The sequence below is a fragment of the Anoplophora glabripennis genome, unplaced genomic scaffold (assembly GCF_000390285.2).
Source record: "Anoplophora glabripennis isolate ALB-LARVAE unplaced genomic scaffold, Agla_2.0 scaffold134, whole genome shotgun sequence".
NCBI classification, from domain to species: domain Eukaryota; kingdom Metazoa; phylum Arthropoda; class Insecta; order Coleoptera; family Cerambycidae; genus Anoplophora; species Anoplophora glabripennis.
The window spans coordinates 456,504-476,549 of NW_019416384.1; the positions used below are offsets into that span (position 1 = coordinate 456,504).

The 20,046-nt window shown below is 39.3% G+C and overlaps 2 protein-coding genes across 3 annotated transcripts; one reads left to right on the plus strand and one right to left on the minus strand.

Moving 5' to 3' along the window:
• Nucleotides 1-206: 206 nt before the first annotated feature.
• On the plus strand, nt 207-12,934 carry LOC108903827 (transcription initiation factor TFIID subunit 1). 2 transcript variants are annotated; one of them, XM_018706134.1, is made up of 29 exons: nt 207-589; nt 647-828; nt 881-942; nt 995-1,222; nt 1,270-1,485; nt 1,545-1,730; nt 2,089-2,241; nt 2,497-2,663; nt 2,728-2,951; nt 3,004-3,163; nt 3,731-3,971; nt 4,037-4,171; nt 4,224-4,390; nt 4,454-4,631; nt 4,908-5,049; nt 6,133-6,263; nt 6,319-6,666; nt 6,722-7,027; nt 7,084-7,213; nt 7,269-7,589; nt 9,330-9,462; nt 9,572-9,743; nt 9,797-10,042; nt 10,164-10,308; nt 10,370-10,663; nt 10,750-10,892; nt 11,382-11,510; nt 11,569-11,953; nt 12,709-12,934. In XM_018706134.1, the coding sequence occupies exons 1-29, from the start codon at nt 444-446 to the stop codon at nt 12,900-12,902; spliced, it is 5,664 nt and encodes a 1,887-aa protein (XP_018561650.1). In that variant the 5' UTR covers nt 207-443; the 3' UTR covers nt 12,903-12,934. The 2 variants fall into 2 exon arrangements, with proteins under 2 accessions (XP_018561650.1, XP_023310146.1); XM_023454378.1 differs by having other exon boundaries at nt 2,506-2,663.
• Nucleotides 12,935-16,240: 3,306 nt separating this feature from the next.
• On the minus strand, nt 16,241-19,798 carry LOC108903788. Its single transcript, XM_018706085.1, has 4 exons — nt 19,644-19,798; nt 19,400-19,590; nt 19,139-19,346; nt 16,241-17,689 (listed from the first exon to the last, which is right to left on the minus strand). Exons 2-4 carry the CDS (start codon nt 19,583-19,585, stop codon nt 16,464-16,466), a joined length of 1,620 nt encoding a protein of 539 aa, XP_018561601.1. The 5' UTR covers nt 19,586-19,590; nt 19,644-19,798; the 3' UTR covers nt 16,241-16,463.
• Nucleotides 19,799-20,046: the final 248 nt, after the last annotated feature.

Below are 20,046 nucleotides of genomic sequence, written 5' to 3' on the forward strand. Positions count from 1 at the left end.
TAAATTAATTGGCATTTGTAAGTACTGTTTTCATTTTATATGAAAATATGTGATTATCATTTTTTTTTAATGAAAATAGTAATATATTTACTTAATACTAGTAAAGGAAGTATGCACTTCGCGAAAACAGGACTACAACAAAAAACATTTTTTTTCCTAGGTTGCATGCCTGCTTCATACTGTCAATTGTTTGTTTTTGATAGGGAATGGCGAATTTTTTGTTATTAAACGAAGAAAAAACCAGTCTTCAAGAAAAGTTTAAACAGTTAATTACAAATAAATACGCGTTATATACATCATAAACATTTAATATTTACTGTTGTAAACTATAAGGAAGTATAGAGTTGTATAATTTTATGAAGTATACATATGTAATATTAAATTTCCGAACATTTACATAATTTTAAGTGCTAGAGCATAAATTATTTTTAATATCATCAACGATGGCCGATAGCGAGGATGAAACCTACAGTAGTGAGGACTGCGTCAATCTTACTGGATTTCTATTTGGTAACATCGATGAATCCGGTAAACTTGAAAGTGATGTATTCGATTCGGAGTCTCAGAAACATCTTGCTTCTCTGGGAAAGTAAGTGGTTTGTTATTATCAATATTGTAGGAAATGCGAAAAAATACTCCTTTTTAGGTTGGGCTTTGGATCAATTTTAAAAGATCTGATTGGTGACGAGAAAATAAAGGAGGAGGTGATCGACAGTGATTACGATTCTTCACAAAGTAGTAGTTTCGAAAGCAACGTTTCATTAAAACAGGAGGAAATTGAAATTAAAAGTGAAGGGTATCATTCTCAAAATCTAGATAATTTTAACGGTAAGTAAAGCAGCATTTGTTGTAACGTTCTTTTTGTTGACTCTCATTGCAGTTGACAGTAAGTCTCCATCGGCAGTTGATTTCTTTGACATCACCGAGTTGGCGGAAGAGGAGGTATTTACGTTTTTAACACATTTGTTAAGATCTCTAGCAATGTACTTTATAGCCCAGAACAGTCACTGAGGATTACGATGCTGATGATGAAAATGTTTCCAAAAAAGACGATGAACTTATGCCTCCACCACCACCACCGCCTGTTAGTAAGGAGCAAAAAGAATCTACATGTGAAGATACGGAAAAGAAGAAACTAGAGACGCCTCTGGCGGCTATGTTGCCTTCGAAATATGCTAACGTGGATGTAACGGAGCTGTTCCCAGATTTTCGACATGGAAAGGTACAACTTAAAATGTAGCCATTCTGATCTTAGTGAATATCTTTTAGGTGCTAAGATTCTCTAGATTGTTTGGACCTGGCAAACCTAGTAGCTTGCCGAATATTTGGAAGAACGTGAGGAAGAAGAGGAAGAAACGGAAACACAAAGAGAGCGCTAACCAGCACGATACAGATTCGAATTCTGACGATGACAAGCCGAAAAACCGAGGCTGGTTCTTTGATTATGCGGAACCGATCCCGCAGTTGATTAAGAGCGATGATGAGGCAAGTGCCGAGAATTACGCGTTTAAAAATGTTTTTTGTGACGGTTTTGTTTGTAATAGGAGAAATTCCTGAAACCGGTGGAGGCACATAATGAAGAAAACAAACTGGAGTCTGAGAAAAAAGACGATACTGGGCCGAAAGCGGCAGATTGGAGGTTCGGGCCAGCGCAGATCTGGTACGATATGCTCGAGGTTCCGGAAACGGGAGACGGTTTTAACTATGGGTTCAAAGTTAAAGAGGAAATGGTATGTAATTTCTATATTTTTTTTTTTACATGTGCAGGAGCGTAGCTTTAAATGGGGATCAAATGTAGGCAGGCAACCTTTTGGCCTTTAGAAACGTGTAAATTTAAATAGTTAACGCTTTTTATTAAAAACTTGAATGATTTTAAAGTATTTTTATATATTTTTAATTTTTGGCGGCACAATATGTTAAAATTCCGAAACCTTAAACGCCCCCGTTTTTTTATGCGCATAGAAAAATTTTCATTCCTAGTGAAATTTGAAAGCCATAAAGCCAAAAATCTCCGTGGATATACGATTCACCCAAATATGGACTCTCTGAAACAGATACCGTCTGGACTATACATACGTTTTTTTTTAGTCGCCAGAGAGGCCAGAAGAAGAGAACAAAGAAAACAATAATCTCGACGATACCACCGAAGACAAAGACATACCAGACGACGCCTTCTTAATGGTCACTCAACTTCACTGGGAGGACGACGTCGTCTGGGACGGGAACGACATCAAACACAAGGTGAATATCTTATCGTTGCGATGCGTGTGTTTTTCGATGCGATCTCGATCGTTTTACTGTGTAGCAAATGTTGTTTTTGTTGTTTTTTTGCTTGCGTCAAAGAGGCTGCTCTAAATCGAAATCTGAATTTTTTAACCTAAAAATGTGTGGGTTCATTGCAAAGTCTAAATTTGTCAAAGATAACAGTCCTCTTGGTGATGATACGGTGGCTTAAAATGCAGCTTAAACTGCAGCTTTGTTATTTCTCTAACCCAGGTGTTGCAGAAATTGAACTCCAAAACAAACGCAGCCGGTTGGGTGCCGAGCAGCGGAAATCGGACGGCGCAGGCCTTCAGTCAACCAGGAAAAGTGGGCGGGACGGTACGGATGCAGCCGGTGCCGAACCCACCGTTGCCCGGCATGAAGTCGAAGGCGCAATTATTGTAAGCGAAACCGTGTGCTTGTACGGTTGTAGGTTTTATTTTTTTTTTTTTCGTTAATTTAAAGATTGAATAAGCCGAGGCAGGACCAGGAGCAGGACGACACTTGGTATTCGATTTTTCCCGTGGAGAATGAGGATTTGGTGTATGGCAGGTGGGAAGACGACGTGATATGGGACGCGGAGGATATGAAGTCTGTTCCGAAACCGTCCATCCTTACGTTGGATCCGAACGACGAGAATATTATTCTCGGTATTCCCGACGATATCGATCCCTCGAAACAAGTTGCAGGTAAATTTATTTTTTTCGTCGAGGAAAAAATTACTTATGGTTTATTTTGTAGGACAAGCCACTCCGGTGAAGGTAAAGATTCCGCACCCTCACGTGAAGAAATCCAAGATATTGTTGGGTAAAGCGGGAGTTATTAACGTTTTGCAAGAAGACACTCCGCCTCCGCCTCCCAAGTCTCCCGATCGGGATCCGTTCAACATTTCAAACGATATGTAAGTAGAAATATTTTTTTTTACATTGCGGTATACAGAACGAGTTTTTTTTATATTTATTTTATTTGTTAAATATTAAATTTTGTATTTCATTAATTTTTTTGACATTCGTTTCAAAATTTTGTGTTCAAACCCAAAATACTCGGCGTTGATTGGAAATTTTAATTAAAAAAAAAAAATTAACTCAAAATTTTGACTTTGAACAAAACGTTTTGTTTGAAGTCGACATTCCGAACTGAAACTGAAAATTTCTTATTCACATTTTGAATTTGTTTTTCAAATTGCACACTTTGGACTTGAATTTGCAATTAGACCAGGAAAGGAAACGTTTTGAAATTTATTAATTATTGGGCGTGATTTTATTGTTGGAAAGTCTTGGGAATGATAATAAAAGAGGCGTCTCGGCAAAAGGGTCATGAAAAAAGTATAGCGTCAATGTTTTTTATCAACAAGTATTTCAAAAATTCGTCATTTTTCGTTCTACGCGTTATTGTAAAAAAAACTATTAATCTTAGCTAAAAAGTTTAACATAATATAAAAAAACTAAAACTAATTTTGTTTTCATAGCTATTACCAGCCACGCACCTCCGAAACGACTCTGAGGCTTAAGGTGGGCGGCGCCAACCTGATCCAGCATTCCACTCCGGTCGTGGAGCTGAGGGCGCCGTTCGTACAGACCCACATGGGCCCGGTGCGTCTGAGGAATTTCCACCGGCCGCCATTAAAGAGGTTCTCGCACGGGCCCCTCTGCAAACCCGGGCCGCACAGCGTCATGCCTCTCGTCAAGCACATCAAGAAAAAGGCGAAGGTAAGAAAATGTCACTACCAACGTTAATAATAAACGTATACTTGTTTTTTTTATTCGTTTGGCAGCAAAGGGAGGCGGAACGGATGGCTTCGGGTGGCGGCGACGTGTTCTTCATGAGGACCGCGGAGGACCTTACGGGCCGCGACGGGGACATCATTCTCGTAGAGTTTTGTGAGGAACATCCCCCGTTGATGAATCAGGTACGTTCCGTTCACTCGTACTGGACGTTTTCCCTGATTTCTGTGTCCTTAGGTCGGTATGTGTTCTAAAATTAAAAACTACTACAAGCGGAAGGCCGCCAAGGATTCCGGACCACCCAGCTACCGGTACGGGGAGACGGCGTACGCTCATACGTCGCCGTTTCTGGGGATCCTGCACCCCGGCCAGTCCATTCAGGCCATCGAGAATAATATGTATAGGTAAGGGTTTGTGTTTCGTTTACGGGAGTCTTGCCGTTAATTGAATTTTTAATCGTATCGTAGGGCCCCGATATACGAACATACGATACCGGAGAGCGATTTTCTTATAATACGGACCCGGCAACAGTATTACATCAGGGAGATGGACTCCTTGTACTGCGCGGGGCAACAGTGCCCCCTTTACGAGGTGCCCGGGCCCAACTCCAAGAGGGCCAACAATTTCGTTAGGGACTTTCTCCAGGTACAATTTTTTTCGTTGCGATTTTTTAGCGTTTTATTTTGTTTTTAGCTTTTTTAGGATATTTATCTTCATTTTGCAATTTTTTTTTTAATCATTTTATTAAATACAGGAGGAAATTTTAAAATTTGTCCATTCACATGTACCGCTGCCCGTGTGGAACATATTTAAATTGAAAAAAAATTGTAACGGGTATTTGCAATTTTGAGAAAGTTTCTGTTTTCAAATAAATGTGTTTTTAAGGCTTTTCATAAATTGTATCGAGGTTTTTCTTTTTAGGTGTTTATCTATCGTTTATTTTGGAAGAGCCGGGACAACCCGCGACGCATAAAAATGGACGATATCAAGAGGGCGTTCCCCTCTCACTCGGAGAGCAGCATAAGGAAGAGGCTGAAGCTGTGCGCCGATTTTAAGAGGACAGGTAGGAGTGCGTGTTTCCCTTTTATATCCGCTCATATTAAACGGGGTGCGTTGTCGATCTGGGTGACGGGAAATTCTCGAACTTTTTAAAAATTTCAGCTGCAATCGTGGAATTTATTTTTCGGCATTGTGCAACAGCTGTTGCACTAGGTCATAAGTCATATAGCTCTCGGAGTAGTTGTTTCCCGCAACACTGATAATTCATTCCACGGTTCAATTTGTAAAACTTGTCTTTTGTTTAACCAAGAGATGGCAAAATTGTTTCTAATAATTTACGCTTGCGTGAATGCCAAATGAGCATAAGTTGAATATAGTGGACGAGTTTGAATCAGGAAAATCGAGAAAAATGAAAAATACTTTTTTTTAAATGTGAGAATTGTATTGTCCAATGAATTTTTTAAATTAGAACATACAGGGTGTCGCCTTTAAATATGAGACAAGCCTGTAACTATTGTTTTTTTGGCCGATTTCAAAAATTTTTATTTCGAAATATGGGCCACAAAAAACTGCTGTTTTTATTAACGCAATTCACGGCCAACTAGGACAATTTTTCTTGACATCAAAACGGCTGATTGTTACGTATTCTCAATCAGCATGCCTTAAAGCGTCTTACTACGAAGTTTCGTCAAATTCGATACATCTTCAGGCGAGCACTTTTTTGGTCGATTTCAAAAATTTTTTCTACAGAATGTAGGATAAAAAAAAATCTCTATCTAGCAGTGACACCGCTGTATTTTATTAATGCAATACACGGCCAACTAATGCTCGTCTGAAGATGTATCGAATTTGATGAAACTTTCCAAAAATCTGTTTTTTGGGAAAAAAAATCGCTAATGTCAATTAGCTGTTTTGACGTCTAAAAAACGCGTCCTAGTTGGCTGTGAATTGCATTGATAAAAACAACTAAAAATCTAAATTGATCTTATTTGATATTCAAACAAAAAAAACTGTTTTCTTTCAACATTGTGGCTACATTTACTTTGGTTTTAGAGTTTTTGATTTCTCGTTTACGGTTTCCGCGTCGATATACGTCGGCTTTTTTCGTCTCGCTCTGCAACCGGTTATAACTAATCGTGACCCACAGGAATGGACTCCAACTGGTGGGTGATCAAACCCGAGTTCCGCCTACCAACGGAGGAGGAAATCCGCGCGATGGTGTCCCCGGAACAGTGCTGCGCTTACTTCAGCATGGTAGCGGCAGAACAACGGTTGAAGGTCAGTCCCTTAATTATCGTCACACGGAGATTATACCGTACGCCGTTTTTACTAGGACGCGGGTTACGGGGAGAAGTTCCTCTTCACGCCGGCCGAGGACGACGATGAGGAGATGCAGCTGAAGATGGACGACGAGGTGAAAGTGGCGCCCTGGAATACCACCCGAGCGTACATCCAGGCCATGAAGGGAAAGTGCCTACTCCAGCTGACGGGTCCCGCGGATCCCACCGGCTGCGGGGAGGGCTTCAGCTACGTCAGGGTGCCGAACAAGCCCACCCAGAGCAAGGAGGAGCAGGAGTCGCAGCCCAAGCGGACGGTGACGGGAACGGACGCCGATCTGAGGCGGCTGTCGCTCAACAACGCCAAGGCCCTCTTGAGGAAGTTCGGCGTACCCGAAGAAGAGGTATGATCGAAACGAGTGAGAAAACGTTGTTTTTGAAACTGTCGCTTTATTTCAGATAAAGAAACTGTCCCGTTGGGAGGTCATCGACGTCGTCAGGACGTTATCCACGGAGAAAGCGAAGGCCGGGGAAGAGGGCATGGATAAGTTCTCCAGGGGCAACAGGTTCTCCATCGCCGAGCACCAGGAACGATACAAGGAGGAGTGCCAGAGGATATTCGACCTGCAGAACCGCGTCCTGGCGAGCGCCGAGGTGCTCAGCACCGACGAAGGGGAGAGTTCGGAGGACGAGAGCGACGACGACATCGAGGAGATGGGCAAGAACATAGAAAACATGCTGGCGAATAAAAAGACCAGCACGCAGGTAGGTACGCTCGAGAGAAATCGCGAAACGGATCGTTACGTTTGATCTACTCGCAGTTGTCGTTGGAGAGGGAAGAACAAGAGAGGCAAGAACTGAGGAAGATGATCATGGAGGGCGGCGAAAAGGAAAGAAACAAAGATAAAAAGAAGGGGGAGGAAGAAAACGAGGAGAATTACGCACAGCAAGGTAGATGTTCGTGAAATCCAGGGGACACGACGAAATTTGTACGATTTACTTGTAGGTCGCGTCCTGAAGATCACCCGTACGTTCAGGAACCCAGAGGGACGGGAATTCACGAGGTTCGAGCTGGTGAGGAAAGCGGCCGTCATAGACGCGTACGTGAAGATCCGCACGACCAAAGACGAGGCCTTCATCAGGCAGTTTGCGACGTTGGACGAGGCGCAGAAGGAGGAGATGAAGCGGGAGAAGCGCAGGATCCAGGAGCAGCTGAGACGCATAAAGAGGAACCAGGAGAAGGAGAGGATGAGCGGGCAGAACAGGGCGCACACCCCCAACCTGCCGCCCGCCGGTACCATGGAGAAGCTGCCGAATCCCAACGAAGGTAAGGAAATATTTGTTTTCGTGATGTATTGCGCTCGTTTTATGGTCTGTACGGGATGTTACGTTTTGTGGGTGTCAAAATTTAATAACGGGTTGCACGACTACGCGTTAAAATATGATTTTGAGAACTACTCCTTTATATTTTCTCGTTTGACCTCTAAGACTGACCTTTTTACGTGCCAAAATTTATTTCAGTAAAAAAAGATGCTTAAAAATTTGGAAAAATTCCATAGAATTGAATGAACTACTTTTTTCCAGCTGAATATTAGGTCTCCATATTCAAAATGGCATCCAAAGTTCGCAAAAACCGGTTTCTTTCATTTAAAAAAAAAAAAACTACACATTTTAGAAAAAAATGGTTTAGACAAAAGTAACTTTTTCTAACAAAAGCTTTGAGCCCGGCTAAAAATAAAAAATCGCATTTTCTATTTTATTTTTACAGCTTTAAAATGAAAAAGATTTTTTTTTGAAACTCGGAATATGTGAGTAGAATAAGTTTTTGCGAAAATTCAAAATAGTTTCTCGAAAAAAATTTTCTTTAAGAGTTGTACGTTCCATTGCAAATCGTGCGCGTATTACAAAATAATTGGAAGTATGCGATAAATTTACCGAAATCTACAGATTTTTTTGAAAAAAAAAAAAATTTTGTGGGCTCCTGTTGGTCGCAGGATAAATTTTTTTTTAAATTCGTGAAAAAATGTCTACTTTCAAATGGCAATAATGCCATTCCGATTAAATTTCAATTGTAAGAAAAAGATCTACATTTTTCTACCGGAAAAAAGAAGTTAAAGATTCGGTAGATTTTTTCCCATATTTCCAATTATTTTGCAATACTCGCACGATTTGCACAGGAAAGTACAACTCTAAGAAAGAATTTTAAGCCCAAGATGGACCACGTAAGCGCATTAATGTATGATTTATTGAAACTTGAAAAAAATGTTTGTTTTTTTCGAAAACTTAATTTTTGCAAAAACTATCAAACATTTTGCAATTTTACGAAAATACACTTATTCTACTTGTCAAGGACTACATATTCTGAAAGTTTTGTAAAAAAATCTTATTTCATTTTAAAGATATACAAGCTGTTACAAATTCGCTTCTCACTACAGGGATTTCGGAAACGGTAAGAGGTACGAAGTAGTTTAAGTGGGGCGAAGTTGCGTAATCACGGGACCGACGTTATGCCTTAAAAAAATCAAGGCTAACATGATTAGTTTTCGAAATATTTTCTCATGCCCTCTATCGAATGACATAGTCAGTTTTTACACGTAATGTTTTGTCTCTCCAGGACCATCATCAGCATTCAGGTTCAACATTTTTGTTATAAAAGTTCTACAATTTTTGTCTTTTTTTAAATGAAAAAACTATTTTTGCAAACTTTTGGACGTCATTTTGAAAATGCTGCTGCGGTAAAGTAGTTCATTCGATTCTAAGGAGTTTTTCCTAATTTTTACATGTCTTGTAACAACTTTTAGCAAAAAAATGAGTTATTTTCAACAATTTGACTGGCAATTCCTGCGTGGTTTTTACTGGAATACAATTTCATTCAAGTGTTTCAAAAATAATATAAAATAGGTATATTTTCTGTTCTTTGTAATGTCCCAATACTCGATTTCTATTTAAAAAAAAAAAAATCACATTGTTTTTATTGTTTTTTATTACTAGCCGAGGTGAAAGTTTGATTCATGCAAATATTTTTTTGTGAACCTTTTGACGGTACGTTTTATCCTTTCCTTCTTAGGACCGTCAACACCGGTGACCCCAGCATCAAGCAAAAACTCAAATGCTTCCCCGTCTAAATCCCGAAGGAAGACGAAATTAAAACCAGACTTGAAACTGAAGTGCGGCGCCTGCGGAAACGTCGGTCATATGAGGTGCGTTAAATAATATTCCTCTCCGCCAACATTTAAAGCGTCTTGCGCCGAATCGTTTTGATTCGATTTACGCGGATGCTGCATGTAAATCTTTTTTTTTTTCAATTAGGACAAACAAGGCTTGTCCGTTGTACCAAAACAGCGGCGGAACTAACGCCCCCATGAACGTGGCGATGACGGAGGAACAAGAAGAGGATATCGAGAAGCAACTGAACACGGACGACGAGGATTTGGTCAACGTGGACGGTACCAAAGTGAAATTGTCGGGCAAGCTGTTGAAGGTAAACGTCGAGAATAAAAAAAAAACGTTACGTAATCTTGCTACGACTTTCAGCACGCCGAAGAGATAAAACGGAAGAGCCTCATGTTGAAGGTGCCCAAGGACGTTTTGGGTTCGGGCAAGAAGAGGCGGAGGGGAGTTTCCGACTTGCACTGCGATTATCTGAAGAAGCATAACAGGCCGGCGAACAGGAGGAGGACCGATCCCGTGGTGGTCTTGTCGACCATTCTCGAGAATATACTCAACGAGATGCGGGACATGCCCGACGTGCAGCCGTTTCTCTTCCCCGTTAATCCGAAGGTGAGTCGTTAGGAAAGATATTCTTGTGTGGTGAGAGTTGCCAATGTTACATTTTCGCATCGCGGTCATATCTAACAAATTCATGCTTGCCGGTGATAAAGAACGAACGATACATTTCCAGTTGGTGATGGACTACTATAGAATCGTCCATAGGCCGATGGATCTTCAGACGATACGTGAAAACTTGAGGCAGAAAAAGTACCAAAGCCGGGAGGAGTTTTTGGCGGACGTGAACCAAATCGTCGAAAACTCCAATCTCTACAACGGTAAATATTATTATTTTTGAAAAAAACTTTCGCCGGTAACGGAAAACTTTTTTTTTTTTAGGCCCTAAGAGCAGCCTGACGGTCGCCGCCCAGCGGATGTTGAACAAGTGCGTGGAGAGGTTAGGAGAGAAGGAGGACAGACTGATGAGGCTGGAAAAGGCCATCAACCCGTTATTAGACGACAACGATCAGGTCGCGTTAACGTTTATCCTGGAGTGCGTCGTCAACACGAAACTGAAGACGATGTCCGAGTCGTGGCCGTTTCTCAAGCCCGTCAACAAGAAGCTCGTTAAGGATTACTACAGTATCGTGAAGAGGCCGATGGATTTGGAGACCGTTTCTAAGAAAATCGCAGGTAGAGGTTTCGCTAATAGCGTTTTTACTGTCCGTTTTTTAAAAGACGGAATTAAAATTTTTTTTTGATGTTCGGTGTATTTACAGCTCACAAATACCACAGCCGGCACGAGTTCTTGGCCGACATCGAGCAGATTTTGGAGAATTGTATATTGTACAACGGCAAGGACTCGCCCTTCACGGAAAAAGCCGAACAACTTGTGATCGCTTGTAAGGAAACTCTAGACAAAGTAAGGATTTTCGGGGAAACACGAAATTAACGTCCACAACAATTTGAAGATATCAAAAAATTAACGTTCGTAAAATTTCTACAATTGAAATATACAGGGTGGCCAAATGAAAACAAAACGGAGCCATTTTCGGGAACTGCGTCGGGATTGTAGAAAAACGCTCAGACCCGTCGATTTTAGATTAAAAGCTACCGTTAACGACAATAATATTTTGCCAGGGTTAAAAAGTATCACGAAGTAGTTCAAACGTCTCAGCTTTGGTTGCAGTGTACTATTCTACGTGTCGTAATACGGGTAAGGTGTTAAAAATATAATGGATTAGTTCAAACGTCCTCAGTTTTAATTGCAGACTATTTCACGTGTCGTAACGAGTAGCGTTTTTCTACAATCCCGACGCAGTTCCCGAAAATGACTCTGTTTCGTTTTCATGTGCCCACCCTGTATTTAACACACTATGTCCACAAAAGTTCTTACATTTTTTCCTTTCAGTTCGACGAGCACTTGACCCCGTTGGAAAACAAGCTCCTACTGGCCCAAGAGAGGGCCATGCAGGACGACGACCAGACCTGGATGGGAGGCGACGACGAGAATTACACCATCGTGGAACCCGACAGGATCGTAAGTACATCGTCGCGAAGCATCTTACGAACGAACTCGACTTTTGTTAATTTCCCAGAGCCAGTCGAGCTCCCCCGACCACCTCTCCTCGGTGAAGTCCCAGATGGACGAGTACGACCTGATCGACGTGGAGGGGGAGGGCGTCCAGGGTATTGACGAGAGCGTGATCCTGCAACCGCCCCGTTCCAAGAAGAAGTTCAAGAAGGAGGAGGCGCACACCCTCGAGGAAGACCTGCAGTTCTCCAGCGAGGAGGAACTCGACGAGGTGCCCCTCAACGAGTTCGAGGATGACCAGAAGGGCATCCTGATATCCGCCGAACTGCCCATGGAGGGGGAGGGGGCGGACGACGACAGCCAGCAGGCCGCCGAGGCCATGGTGCAGCTGGGTACCATGGGGTACTACCAGCAGAACGAGGACGAGGCCCAGGAACTGGTGTACAAGGGTAAGCAGAAAAGAATGTTTTATACGGGGCGTAACTTTGAATGGGGGATCATTTTTATTTTTTTTTTTTTCGTCGGTTTTAGACGATTTAGTGGTGTCGAAAGGTAAATAGGATTTTAAAATTGTAAGGATGAGCAAAAAAAATGTCAAACGTAAGCCACAAAGGTCATACTCGGAGCGTTTGACAGCGACTAGGCAACCAGCAATACATTTTTATAGATTTTATACCACGGTTTGTCTAAATATGAATTAATGCACAAATAACCGACTTTCCCCCATTTTAATGCAGATTTTCTATAAAATGGAGTAGGTTTGAAACTCTTAATACTTTTTGGTGTAAAGAAATTTGTAAAATGCGATTCCGCGTTTTCAAAAGTGCCGAAATACAAATTTCTTTACAACAAAAAGTAATTTGAGATTCAAACCAACTCCATTTTATAGAAAATCTGCGTTAGAATGGGGGAAAGTCCGTTATTTGTACACATTTAGACAAACTGTGTAATAAAATCTCTAAAAATGTATTGCTGGTTGCCTAGTCGCTACTTAACTTGACCTTCAAATGACCTTGAAGATCAAAGTCGAGGTCAAATCCAGATAGCCAGGGAAAAATCCTTACACTTTTGTCCGAGATATTTTTTCCCAAAATGCGTTCTTCGAAAGTTCTGCCGCACCGGGACTTTTGGATGACCCTGTATAATTTTAATAACCTTTTCGTGTATTTTTGTACCGTATTATTGGCTTTTATTTTCTTTTCAGATGAAAGTATGGACGTTGATCCAAATTACGACCCGTCGGACTTTTTAATGACGGGATTACCGCTGCGTAAGGTCGAAGATGCGGATATGAAAATACAAGACGATCTGGCAGTCAGCGAAAGCGAAGACGAGGGCACGACCGTTCCTCGGGAAACGATGCAGGAAGAAGACGACGGGGGCGATCTTTGGTTTTAGACTTGTAATTTCAGTAAATGTTTATTTAGTTATTGTTGTTGTTTATTTAAAATGCAATGTGCAAATTAAAAACAGTTTGCAACTAAAACTGAGACGTTTGAACTACTTTGTGGTATNAAACGATGCAGGAAGAAGACGACGGGGGCGATCTTTGGTTTTAGACTTGTAATTTCAGTAAATGTTTATTTAGTTATTGTTGTTGTTTATTTAAATGCAATGTGCAAATTAAAAACAGTTTGCAACTAAAACTGAGACGTTTGAACTACTTTGTGGTATTTTTTTACAGTCTAGCAAAATATTATTGTCGTTAACGGTAGCTTTAAATTTTAATATGTAGAAAAACAGTTTGCAACTAAAACTGAGACGTTTGAACTACTTTGTGGTATTTTTTAGTCTAGCAAAATATTATTGTCGTTAACGGTTGCTTTAAATTTTAATATAGTCCGTTTAACTCCGAACACCGAAAAAAACTTTTTCAAAACTAAAAACTACTGTATAGGTATTTTCCTTGTAAAAACTTAGGAATTTTTTAATTCGGAACATTAACTGTAAAACTTTAGTTGGTACTAAAAATAAATTATGTTGCAGCCTATTATAAAGTACTTTAGTAAGTTATTTGAAATTTAACTAGACAAAAGCAGATACAATATCATATAAACTGTACACAGTTTTTATTTTGGAGCCAAGAGAATATTAAGATAGGTCTAAATTGTTTATATATTCACTTCCCCTCTTCATTTCATTAGGGTTTATGGATATTAATAGATATCTGTAATAAAATTAACACAAATTTTAGGTTAATTATGTAACGAAACGTCAAAAATGATGACCGATCGTGATGTGTATTCAAGACAATTTCACATTTCATCCTTTTATTTCCAAATTCCAATGTAAAGGTTCAGTTTGTATATAAAGGTAACATTTTAGACTCAAAATACCTGTTAATTAACCATAATCATAACTGATTAAATTTATTATTTAATGTTAAAAGGAGCGTGGTACAAGAAAAGTGACAATTTTAAATTTGCCTCTTATTTTCTTATGGGAAATGCAATGAGTTAGAAAGAGATGACGGTTNTAGCAAAATATTATTGTCGTTAACGGTAGTTTTAAATTTTAAAATGTAGAAAAACAGTTTGCAACTGAAACTGAGACGTTTGAACTACGTTGTGGTATTTTTTACAGTATAGCAAAATATTATTGTCGTTAACGGTAGCTTTAAATTTTAATATGTAGAAAATGAGTGCAACCACAACTGAGACGTTTGAACTACTCCATCATATTTTTAGCACCATCCCTATGTTACGACACGTAGAATAGTAGTCTGCAACTGAAACATTTGAACTATTCCATCATATTCTTAACACGTGGAATAGTACACCGCAACTAAAACTGAGACGTTTGAACTACTTTGTGGTATTTTTTACAGTCTAGCAAAATATTATTGTCGTTAACGGTAGTTTTATATTTTAATATGTGGAAAAACAGTTTGCACCTAAAACAGAGACGTTTGAACTACTTTGTGGTATTTTTTACATTCTAGCAAAATATTATTGTCGTTAACGGTTGATTTAAATTTTAATATGTAGAAAAAGAGTTAGCAACTAAGACTTAGACGTTTGAACTACTCCATATTTTTAACACAATCCCTATGTTACGACTCGTAGAATAGTACACTGCAACTAAAACTGAGACGTTTGAACTACTTAAAACTGAGACGTTTGAACTACTTTGTGGTATTTTATACAGTCTAGCAAAATATTATTGTCGTTAAAGTTGCTTTAAATTTTAATATGTAGAAAGAGTTTGCAACTAAAACTGAGACGTTTGAACTACTTTGTGGTATTTTTTACAGTCTAGCAAAATATTATTGTCGTTAACGGTAGACGGTAGCTTTAAATTTTAATATGTAGAGAAACAGTTTGCAACAAATACTGAGACGTTTGAACTACTTTCTGGTATTTTTTACAGTCTGGCAAAATATTATTGTCGTTAATGGTAGTTTTAAATTTTAATATGTAGAAAAAGAGTTTACAACTAAAACTGAGACGTTTGAACTACTTTGTGGTATATTTTATAGTCTCGCAAAATATTATTGTCGTTAAACTACTTTGTGGTATTTTTTACAGTCTAGCAAAATATTATTGTCGTTAACGGTTGCTTTAAATTTTAATATGTAGAAAAACAGTTTGCAACTAAAACTGAGACGTTTGAACTACTTTGTGGTATATTTTACGGTCTAGCAAAATATTATTGTCGTTAACGGTTGCTTTAAATTTTAATATGTGGAAAGAGTTTGCAACTAAAACTGAGACGTTTGAACTACTTTGTGGTATTTTATACAGTCTAGCAAAATATTATTGTCGTTAACGGTTGCTTTGAATTTTAATATGTAGAAAGAGGTTGCAACTAAAACTGAGACGTTTGAACTACTTTCTGGTATTTTTTTACAGTCTAGTGTCGTTAACGGTAGCTTTAAATTTTAATATGTGGAAAAACAGTTTGCAACTAACACTGAGACGTTTGAACTACTTTGTGGTATTTTTTACAGTATAGCAAATTATTATTGTCGTTAACGGTAGCTTTAAATTTTAATATGTAGAAAATGAGTTTGCAACTACAACTGAGACGTTTGAACTACTTTGTGGTATTTTTTACAGTCTAGCAAAATATTATTGTCGTTAACGGTTGCTTTAAATTTTAATATGTAGAAAAAGAGTTTGCAACTAAAACTGAGACATTTGAACTACTCCATCATATTTTTAACACCATCCCTATATTACGACACGTAGAATAGTAGTCTGCAACTAAAACTGACACGTTTGAACTATTCCATCATATTCTTAACGCTCTACTCGTTACGACACGTAGAATACACCTTTCATTTTTTTATCAAGTACGGCACCAAGTACAAAAAGGTGTATTGTATGTTGCCTACCCAACAAAAATTAAAATGAAACAGGCTACTGCGAGAAAACAAAATTTTATCAATTTTTGTGGAACATACAGTAGTATGTTGCCTATCAACAAAAATTAAAATGAAGCTAGAAAAAATCTCATAAAATGACTTATGAGCCCTAAAACTAGTTTGTTCTTAAAGCAATTACTGTTTCTGATGTACGTAAGTTCAATGATTTCTACGTTATTTCAAAGCACTGACAACAAAATTAAATATTTGAAATATAGGCTGTAAAAATTAATTTATTTTCAGCATATTTTATTGCTGCTTTTTTTCCACAATCAGGTATTTCTGCGGCACAGAAAAAGTTTATTTGTTTTTAAATAAATAAAGCAAAATATAATTGAAATAGATTTATTAAATGGTCATTTCGAGGAGATCTACATAAAACAAGAGCTACAATAGTGTGTATAATAGGCAAAGTTTAAAACCGTCAACCGAGAAATAAAATATACCAATTGTTTAATCTTACAACGACTCTAAAACCTACCCCAAGCAATGAATTAAGTGGAATTAAAAAATTTATTATCATAAACCACAAAAATCTGGAAAGGAACATGCAAAAACTACGTGTACTTACAAAGTAGACCCAACAATTAAAATTACACCGCCTTCTTCCTGCGGCCGGGGCAGAATTTCTTTTGGTCACACTCCTCCGTGTCCGCATCGGCGCCGGTGGTGGGGATGTCGGCGAAGAACATGTCGGGCGAGAACTTGAGGGAGGACCTCGTTTTACGGGGCGACAGCGACGTCAGGTCCCCCAGCCTGTACTTGTCGTCTACCGTGATCGTCATGTCGTTCTCCAGCTGGGACGCGGCCGGTTTCAGGTCCTCCCCGAAATCGTAGAAACCGTTTACCTTCATCTGGCTGTCATCGGGGAAGGTGGGTTTCAGTTCCTCAGTGTTTAAAGCCAACAGCTCCATGTCTTTGTCGGCGGTTTCGAACACCGGACCGCCCGTGAAGTTCTTGGGATTCTCCACGGAGACGGGATCCACCACCGTCGGGTTACTCTCGCTTGTGTTGAAGACGATTTGAGATCCTTCGAGGAAGTGGGTGCTGATGTAGTCTTCCGGGTTGGTGACGGTGGACAAGTCGGAACCGTGACTGGAGAGGTCCTTCGGCAGGTCCTGGGCGTTTATTTTGTTGATTTTTTCCAGGGCGTCTCTCCCGAGGACCTGCAACTCCTGTATCTCGCCCACCTGCCCGTTCTCGTCCACCACCTGGTACTGTAACCCCTCCTTGGTGGAAAGATTCTGCAGCACCTCGTCCGTCACCGTCACGAAACTGCCGTCGCTCGTCTTGAACATGATCTCCACGTTGGCCGGCACCTCGTTGCCCAGGATGTGCTTTATCTTGTCAGCGGTCAGCGCCTGGCCATTATTCTGCAGGGCCAACTGTATCATATTGGCCGATTTACTCGTTTCCTGGTTGAAATTGTTGGGCGAGACGAACACCTGGTTGTCGATGTTATTATAGTCCACCTCGACGTACCCGGACTGCTCCGGGTGAGGTATGAAGTTCTCGACGGTGGTTTCCGTGCACGTCTCCTCTATGATGAACGTGTTGGCTTGGGGGGCCGAGGCGATCTCTTTTTTTAGGTTGGCGATGGCCAATCGGCTGGCATGCGCCTCTTTTATGCACGCCTGGTGCTCGGCCTCCAAGCGGAACTTCCGTTTCACCTTGTGCGGCTTGTACAGGTTGTTTACGGTGTAGTTGAGTGGCTTTAGGATGTTGTTGGGGGGCAGGCTGGTGTTTGCATTGAAGGGATAGGTGGGGTATTTCGGTTTCTTCGATAGGAATTGCGGTTTGGGCAGGACGATGACGTCACCTACAAGGATCGGGACATGAGGATTTTTTTTTTTAATAGGATGGAACACATTTCGTTTTACATGCTGCAATTTTGTGAATTAATCTGGACGTGCCAGTAATCGTCAGCAGACGTCTCAAAAAAAAAAAATGTTAGTAAAAAAATAAGAATAAACAACTCCCATGAACATTTGTCTGAAATAACTTTGTTTTTGATATACAGGATGTTGAAATAAAAAAAAATCATATTTTCTAAAATATGTTCAACATTATGGAAGGCTCAGAAGCCAATCAGTGTGTCACTTTTCAAATTGAGTTACGTATTGAAGATTTCCTTTTGAAGTTGATGATGTATGAATTGTTATATCTAAATAAAATTAATAGACCGCAGTACAGGCCCCCCCCCGATCGATCGAATCGATTTTTCATACCCTGTGAAAATTCCGATTTCCAGCTGTCGGACTGAAAAAATGCGGCTTGAAATTTGTCAGACAACAATACTTTTTGACTGAATTAATTATTTACAATTAATTTTACTAAAAATTACCTATGTGGTGGTGATTTTCAATACCCTGTCATTTCGGCATGTTTCGGCCGGTAGACACGTCAATGTCGGAAGAATTTCTGTCGGACAAATTTAAATCGGCATTCGCAACAAAATTTCCAGTTACTTAAGCTAAAAATAAAAGATGTGGTCTTGACTTTTCAAGACCCTGGGAAATTGCCATGTTTTTGAACTTTTCCGAGTGGAAAAGCGGAGGAATCGAGAAAAGTCACAGATGAAAAATGTGGTAGACTCGTCAAAACGAAGCTCCTCAGGAGTTATAAAGTATGTGGTAATCAACTTTCCAGGGGGGGCCTGTACTGTGGACTATAATTATTACAAGTTTTACAAATTGCCAATTTTCTCATTTTCTATATTCAGTGACTTACACTGATTGGCTTCTGAGCCCTCCATTTGGTGAAGAAACTTTGGCAAAAGATTTTTTTCCAAAGGAATCTCCACATGCATTTTTTCCCAATATTATGAAACACCCCGTATATAGTCGTAAACCAGTAAATTAAAGTGTTTTTTCTTAAAAATGCATTATATTGGCCCAAAATTACCGTAACAAATGACAAATACTACAACAGAAATTTAAAAAGTGAAATAACAACCACCAAAGTAAACATCAAAAAAAAAAATTTTTTTTAATTTAAAAAAGCAAAACCAACTTTCCGATTTAAATTTTGTAGTAGATTTTATTTCGCCAAAGAGATTTACGACTATTTCACGACGAACAGTAAAACAAAAAATAATTTTTTAATATAAAACCTTTCTCGATTCAAAACAAATTACGGTCAACTAATAACGACTTTAAAAATTTGGCAAAATATCAAGATGAAGTCTGCACGACGATTATAGGTACATGTCTTACAAAAAAAAATTGTCCACGACCAAAATCGAAGACTAAATCTGGATTTTACCTACCCGTAAACTGATAGTCGGTGCGTTCTAACGAAAGGTTCTCCAAACTCTTCATCTGAAACAACTTGGCGGCCGCAACAAGGTACTTAATGTAATCCTCGGATACAGTCGTCTCCCCGCAATACATGAACTCCACTATGGACCTGATCACGGAAAAGTCGCAACCGGAAATGATGACCTGTTCGATGCATGAATTTTTTTCGAGTTCCTCCTGAAATATTACATAATGTAAAGTACACAGTGCAGCTAGTAACACCTACCTACTCTAAATAAAGGGCTGTTCGCGGCTAAAACCACCTTGTGTGCGTGCAGGGTATTGTTACCGCAACAGATGGCAATATCCACCAAACTCTGGTGTTCCATGAGTGAACAAAGGCCTAGGGAGGTCTGCAAGGGATGTTTCTCTGATTGGATGCAATATTTAGTCTTGGAATTTCCATTTTTATTCATCTTTCCTGTAAAAATCACAAGAATCACACTTAACCTAACCTCAAAATCGCGTACTTACTTGTAATCTCTGAATACGCGGTCTGTATTAAAAACGTGCACTTCACACTTTAATATCGGTATTTAAAACATTTATTCGCGAGAATTATACTGCTGGCATACTTTTTTTCTTAGTAATAATAAAATATACAGGGAAAGTGTGTGCCTCAAAATGACATATGGAGTTAACTTTTTTTATTGAAACAAAAGACTGTTGTCATAGAAACACACACTAGATAAAGAACTGAACAGGGATTTTTAAAAAATGTATTTAATTTCACATGATTAAAAGTAAGTACAAATTAATTGAGATGGTTAATAATTAGTAAAATGAATATATTGCACAAAAGCTTAGAAATGCTTTGTTTTTTTTTATTTAACTAAATTTCAAATTTGGAAATTTTGAATTTCAAGGTCAAAATTTT